The 7,500-nt window shown below is 39.4% G+C and overlaps 1 protein-coding gene across 1 annotated transcript in view; it reads right to left on the reverse strand.

The window, feature by feature from the left end:
• LOC137984874 (phosphatidylserine lipase ABHD16A-like) overlaps positions 1 to 7,500 on the reverse strand; it is a 22,497-nt gene that overhangs the window by 6,441 nt on the left and 8,556 nt on the right. Inside the window, exons 7-15 of the mRNA XM_068832200.1 lie at positions 6,783 to 6,875; positions 5,690 to 5,763; positions 5,462 to 5,502; positions 5,195 to 5,299; positions 4,642 to 4,705; positions 3,957 to 4,006; positions 3,419 to 3,530; positions 2,761 to 2,813; positions 453 to 516 (exon numbers count right to left, since the gene is read on the reverse strand). Coding sequence (XP_068688301.1) covers positions 453 to 516; positions 2,761 to 2,813; positions 3,419 to 3,530; positions 3,957 to 4,006; positions 4,642 to 4,705; positions 5,195 to 5,299; positions 5,462 to 5,502; positions 5,690 to 5,763; positions 6,783 to 6,875 — 656 coding nt within the window. The remainder of the gene's footprint in view (positions 1 to 452; positions 517 to 2,760; positions 2,814 to 3,418; positions 3,531 to 3,956; positions 4,007 to 4,641; positions 4,706 to 5,194; positions 5,300 to 5,461; positions 5,503 to 5,689; positions 5,764 to 6,782; positions 6,876 to 7,500) is intronic.

Consider the following 7,500-nt stretch of genomic DNA (forward strand, 5'->3'; position numbering starts at 1 on the left):
TTCTCATTCCAAGACGGACTCACACCTTTGCGCAGTCACCATTTCAAGGTACAGTGTAGGTCAAAGCCTCTTTAGGCAAGGTGGTCCACTGAACCAAAGCTTACCCAAATTCTGTAACATTTAAGGTTCTAGGGGTACTTTCAGTCCCCCCAGGAAGAGAAAGACGACCTAAGGTTAGCGTGTTTGACTTCATGTTAAGGAGGAAGGAGTAAAAATAAGCATCTAGGCGTCCTTAGTTAAATTCCTTTAATGCAAATCTTGTGAATACCCGACCATCTGTCTTCCGGCAGTTGCAATAATATTATTCAAATTTGTAATGTCACTCTAATGTGTTGTTTCTTTCACTGGTCCTGAATAGTAGCTCAATCAAGTGTACATCCATTTTTTTTTTAACTTCCGTATCCAGTTCCTTATCAATTTGGTTTCAAGGAACAGTCCCTGAGTGAACTTACTGATGGAATCAGGCATCTTGGTTTGTGCAAGTGGAACTATGTCATCAAATGTTGCATCTAATACCTGCAAATGCACAGTTATATTGCAGTTATATTTGTAGTACTTGACATAATCTGTTCATCCACTGGCCTTTCCAAAATTGATTTTAGAACATATGAAATTTAATCATTTATTAAAAAACACCAATGAAAAACCATGTGAGCTTTCGTGCTAAAACATGATATCTTCACACGAGAAAAGATCGTATAAAAATCGCGTTTTTCGATATTAAAGTAAAGTGACTTAGTATTTCATTGGTGTTTATATAATAAATAGAATTGGATGCTTGGAATTTGGAAATCTATCTTCTCGTGTTCAAAAATGTTTCACTCGTTCGCTTTGCTCAATCATGAAAATTGTTCAACACTCAGAGACATTTCTTATCTCCTCACGGCCATGTAATATCCTCTATTTAGTATATACTAAAACAGTGGATAGCATTCAAAGCGTGCTCTGGTTGGCTCTAGTGGTGGATATTTACTGAGCCGCAAAGCGGCAAGGTAAATATCCACCACTAGCCACCTCCACTTTGGTGAATAGTTTTTAATCATAAAACAATTAGGATAGTATGCCTACTCTCATTGGTAGAATTTTAAAATATCATATAGGTAAAGTTAAAACCAAGCCAATGCAGCGGTTTCTCCTGAGATATAGCTCTTTGGCATTACAAAGCTTTTGCTTTCATGTTCAAATTGAGCACTCTACTAGGATGAGCCATTGCCGCTAGCAATTGCGCATGCTCACTAGCTCGCTAGTTGGAGCACTCTGGCATGGCTTGGATGTACCACATGTGTGGGACATCTGGGGTGGCTTTATAGCTTAACCTCCCTCCTAGACATCAGCACTGCACTGATGAGGCCCAGAAGGCCAAAACAGTACTGTCTACAGTTAGTTATAGCTCTTTGGCATTACAAAGCTTTTGCTGTCATGTTCAAATTGAGCACTCTACTGGGATGAGCCATTGCCACTAGCAATTGCGCATGCTCACTAGCTAGCTAGTTTGAGCACTCTGGCATGGCTTGGATGTACCACATGTGTGGGACATCTGGGGTGGCTTTATAGCTTAACCTCCATCCTAGTCATCAGCACTGCACTGAAGAGGCCCAGAAGGCCGAAACAGTACTGTCTGTAGTTAGTTATATATATATATATATTTTTTTTTTTTTTTTGGGGGGGGGGGGGGGGGGAATTCCAGGATTCTTGTTGCTTCATGAACTTGCTTGCTTTTCCCTCCCTCCCTCCCATGTTTTAGGGTAAGTATACATTCCACACACTAGTCTCAGTGATGTGTTGACAGGTGCCACGGGAGGTGGACTGTGGCTCGGTTGCAATGGTGACCTCCTCGCTGCTGAGGAGAGTGCTCCTCTTTCTTGCCACCTTTACGGTACCTGTACCCTTCAATAAATTGGCGTAGTGTTTTAAAGGAGACCTGTGAAATTTGCTATTGCATTAGTTGGACGACAGTTTTAGTTGATCATGCACCTTGACCTAATTAGATGCACACCCAATCTTGCCGGCTTTTAAGTCTTAAGTATTTGCTACCTATTTCCAACAATAACGTAAGGGGGAAAGGTTAGCATTAATTCTAGCTTAAAGGGAAAGCGTCACGAGAAGCGCATGCGCTAGCGTCTTGTAAAAACTTGAAAAGCGTTAGGTTAACTATTTTCAAGTTGAATCGACAAATTCAAAATGGTGTCCACTGGGGAGGGCCATGGTGGACAAAGGAGAAACTCCAGCAAATGTACGTGACTCGCGCGTGAATCCATGATGGCGGCTAGAATTTTCTGTGGGTTCAAGAGCAAACAAACTCGAGCATGCGCAGCTCATGACAGTGCCCCTTTAAGGTAAATGCAGCTGTCTATCACAATCTGAGTAACAACATTTGGAGGACATTTTGTGAATTTGATTGTCTGTATTCCGAGACATGGGTGATGTTCAAGTGTGGGAGAAAAGCAAGGGGACACTTTGTGGCACTTTTTTCAAATTTGCATGCATCCAGTTAGGGACGTTTCTGGACACGTCTGGGCACTTAAGGGCAGGGGTTTCAATAACTTCTGAAATAGCCGTCCATGATAGCCCATTGAAGGCGGCAGTTTGACAAGTTTATGATAGGATTTTTAGTGAAAATCAAGGCAAACTAGCCGGCGGTGTGAGGCAAAGCAGGCGGCGGTATACCGCCGGTAACCGGCTTCTATTGAAACCCCTGCTTAAGGGAGGTTCCAGGTGTAAGTAGGCGCAAAGAACGATTCACAATTCCTTTATGCTCACCATGCCGCTAATCTGAGGATATATCTTTGCACCCCATACTGCAGGATAACCACCTGGAAAAACAACAAAAAATGTCAGACTCAAATTGACTAACCACATTCTGCTGTTAAGAACACAATGGCACTGATTCTTGCCTTTGTGGGCAAAAAATTTGAAAAGTACCATCTCGTGCAGTGCTGACCTTCATTCAGGACCTGCATGTTCAAGTAATATACATCGTTTGAACTTGGCATCACAACAGCCACATTGGTGTCCCAAGGCTAAAGAAACGATGCCTATGTTGGTCTGTGCAGACTAATTGTCTGCATATTGAGCTCCATGTATATTTAAATGCAATTATTAGCAGAGCTCATGTGCGTGAAGCACGCCAGTGGAGTACCATGGGTAAGATTTATTGGGAAATCTATCCATTTGAGAAATTTTGGTTATGATGTCACGTGCGTCTGCCCGTCCACCCGTACAGACTGTCGGGGTGGGGAAGCAGGAGAGCCTCTGGGGACGGATTGTATGAGCAATTTTTGCTTGGTGGGAAATCACATAGCAGCCTTGCATTTGGCAACCCGCATTGTACTACTTATGCAACTACAGCTAGTCTTTTTTGTGGGACAATGATGCTGATCTACATGTATGTGATTTGTTAGCATCATTAAACACTCACCTATTGACCAGGCATATATGACAATTTTATCAGCAGGAAAGCCAAGTTTCTCTATTGCATACTGCATTACAACTTCCATAGCATTTCTCTCAGATTCAGGGCTAGGTAAACCCTATAAAAAATATTCAAATAATTTCTTCATGCACCATAAATTTATGGCTCCTATCTTGCTCAATGGCAAGCTCCTCTCTAGAGGACAATTTGAGTTAAACATCAGTTGGAATCATTACCAGAAAAAGGAACTGGGACAGAGAATGACCACTAGTAACCCCCTGGGTGCTCTCCTTGGTACACAGAGAATTGGTACTCTACCACAATCATTTTCCCCAAACCAAGACTAGGGGTGCATAGAGACAAAATCTTATAAAAATTCGGGACCTTCCACAGTTTACATGACAGGACAATGTTGCAGTGACAATGCAACTTCATTTCAGCCAAATCTTAACTCAGGTTAACCAAAATCTCAAGCCCAACTTTCTGCTTGTGTCCAACCTCATTCATGGCCCAGTTTAAAACCATGTGAAGGTAATTAACTTACACTGCTTCCAGCAAAACCAGGGTGATTCCATCCCAACACTGAATATCCAGCTAAAACATGAGAAGACTGCAAAATTAATTAATCATAATTTTTTTTAAATGAAATAGAGAGAAATATCATACCATACAAAATGTTACAGACATAAGAAAATTATACAGCCTATAGCATAAAAGGCTCAAGTTGGAGATTTACTTTGCCTGTCTTGGCAAACTGACTGACTGTATGATGACTATAGGGGTTCACAAATGGTAAAATCTGTGATGCCGAGACCCTTGTTTGCGAATCCAAGACCAAAAAACAGAAAATTTAGCATGACAGTGCCCCTCTAACAATATTATTACTATAATTTAACCAATTGAAAGTGGAGGTGAACATTTGTGGCTCTGTTCTAAAGGGTAAATATCCATCACTTTCACCAACACTGAGGTGAATAATTATATTGTTTTTATTAGTATATGCCACACAATGTCGTGCGTTGAATAAAAAGTGAACTAAAAATTAACAGAAATACTTTATTTTTGTAAAAATAATTCGGTTGGAAGTTTCTCATTTCACATGTCTGCTAATCAGAGGTGAATAGTACTTGGCTAATCACCTTCGAGTTAGCCAATAAGCGTGCACACAGAGCACTATTCAATTGTGCGGTACATACCGGTACTAAAACAAGACATTACAACTGGCAAACCTGTCATGGGAGTTGTCATCAAACCAACTTCATAGAATCCTGCATTCCCTTCACAAGTTATTACCTGATTCAGGAAATAAGTAAAACAATAATAAACGACCCTTTTAAGAACAGTGTGGTAGGTTCTCTTTGATAATAAGGCTCAAGAAAAAATGATGAGACAGTCCCATTTGAGGTGATAATTATGCACTTTAATTTGCTAAAAAAACATAAAGTTCGTATAAAATGGTAGACAGTATTCTATTGTAACAAACCATCCAATGACAACCATCAATAGATTACACTGTATTATCAAGAGACTTACTGGGCAACAATAATAATTACACAAATGACTGTTGGTGGTTTAATATCCCTCTGGGTCAGAGACGTTTTTCTCCCGTGTGAGACCCCGCTTCCATTCTTGGTCTAATGCTAAGCTGTGATTTCTTTGGAAGTGCTACACAGCAATGCAGCAGTGCTTATCCAATGCTACATTGCAGCTACTGGTAACTTGAACTCTCAATGACAGTGCTAGCTTACCTGTAGAGATTGCAGATATTTATGAAGGACTTACTAGTGTGTCACCCCTTTCCCGGATATCTGGACTGGCCCTCTTGTCCATAAACATGGTGTCTATCTCATTACCATCAGCTGACACAAGCTTTCCTCTCACACCATTCTGCAAAAGAAAAGATAGGCAGTACTATCATTGTAGCATATTATGTTGGAAAACACCACTTGCACCTGAACTATAAGGCCAAAAAACTTAGTTACAGCTGTATTCATAACAAAACTACAAATTAAAACAGCATGCCTCTCACATGACTGTTCCAGTACTTACTTTTTGAAGCAAGAATGTTCTTCCAGTCAACAAAGGTTCAGCTGTAAAATGATGGAATATACCCTTATTTAGTTAACTATGAAAAGAGTGAATGATTGACACCACCCCCAATAGGAATGGATTTAATAGACTGCTTCCCTTAGAGGCTTTTCAGGGCCAATTGAACAAAATTAATAATAGAAATGTTACACACTCAGATAATTGTTTGATGAAAATTCCAGTACTTACAAAATCCACTTTGAAGAAGGCTAGTAGATCCAGGGTAGACTAATGGACGACCCACTGAATGAGCAACAAAATACCTGGGAAAGATTAAACAACAGTATCAAAACATGAAGGTCGAATAGAAACCTTGTAACCTGTGAGAAGTGATAACTTACAAATTTGTCATTCAGAAAATCTCTAAAAACTCACAATAATTATAGTTATATTCATTTGTAATATTATTAGAGATCGTCAACCACATTACATGTTGTGCTATTTTTTGGTTTCTCTCTGTGAAAACCTTTCTTCTTTAATGTCATTATTTCTTAAAAATGAATTACATTGTTAACAAGACAAGACAACTAGATAACACTCAATCTCTAGGGGCTCAATACATACAATCATGTACTACAGGTTGCCATGTGATGTTATGATCAATAAAATCACTGAAGAAAAGTTCAGCAATTGCAGTGATTATATGGAAACCAAATCCAGCAAAAAATAGTGATTGGAGTGACAGGGAGAATACCAGAGGATACACTACGCAGCTGACAACAAAGTCACCAGCTGCAAGTTCTTCCTTTTTCTAAAAGATCTTTCAAACTCAAAATCTACTGTATGGGTGCTTAGTATTTCCATCATAAACCATGTTGCTAGTTCTTGCCACGCCCACCACAACCTTGATTGATTCATGTATGGAAACCAACAAATGCTATGACCGCTGAACTAAATTTTTCAACAATCAGAGCAATCGTAACAATTAATTGTAGCAATTGTAAGTTTCATATTGAAACCAGCCTTTAGCAAATTGAAGCTGCAGCAGAATAATAAATTGCCAAAACTAGAGAATGTATCACATACAGTAGGTGGTAGCTTTGATTGGTTTGAACCTGAGAATAATAGTAATATTGTTAACAATACATTCAAGTGGCACAGTAAGATTGTTTTGGCCACCTTAGCAAAGTACATGTACATGTACATGTATCAAGCGAATCTCTGACAAGGCCAGAGGTATCATGGCAACTTACAAGTACAAAACTTGTCAAATCCAGGCCGTGTGGAAAATTACCAAGTGAGGCCATAATGTTAGAGATCATTAAGTTTCATTAAGTTGTACCTAAGAAAATCACATGGCCAGCTTGCAAGAAATGATAACAATCCTTTTGGTCTGGTGTGAGAGGTGTTTCCTGGTGTCCTTTGTACGCTATCACTGTTACCAATAAGAAAAAAGAATAATAACCCTGATGTTAAATAGCACATTCATTTGACTGAAGTTGCTGCATTTTTAACCAGTCCCGCTTGGGATATTTTAACAAGTTGAAAATCCAGCCAGATGGATTGGATCAGCTAGGTGGCTTATATTTCATTAACAGTCTCTTAGACTAATTCTTGTTGAAGTATTAATTGCAAGGAAGTGAGCCTTGTAAAAATGTGAATGGTGAAATTTACAAAAAGAACACAAAGGATCTCAACTTGATGTCTTCTCCAAGTTCACTCATGTTATATACATGTACCGAAAATGTGCCACTCGGTTCCCGGATGTAGTTTACTGTTACAGTTGTCATATTCTTTAAAACTACAAGACTGTTCCATATTCCCTTCCATATAGTATATACATGTTATGTTAAATTAACAATAATACCAACTTTATTCAATCACTTCAATGAAAGGGAAGGATACCGGAGGTTACAGGACCACCCGCAGCCAGATGTACATGTAATTGACTGAGAGTTGATTTTGATAAGGCAGGAAAACAGTAGTACCCGGAGAAAAACCCTCGGAGTCACATGCAGAAAAGCTCAGCCCACACACAATTTCGAAGTAGAAAGTTGAAC

The sequence above is a fragment of the Montipora foliosa genome, chromosome 2, assembly GCF_036669935.1.
Source record: "Montipora foliosa isolate CH-2021 chromosome 2, ASM3666993v2, whole genome shotgun sequence".
Classification (NCBI taxonomy): Eukaryota; Metazoa; Cnidaria; class Anthozoa; order Scleractinia; family Acroporidae; genus Montipora; species Montipora foliosa.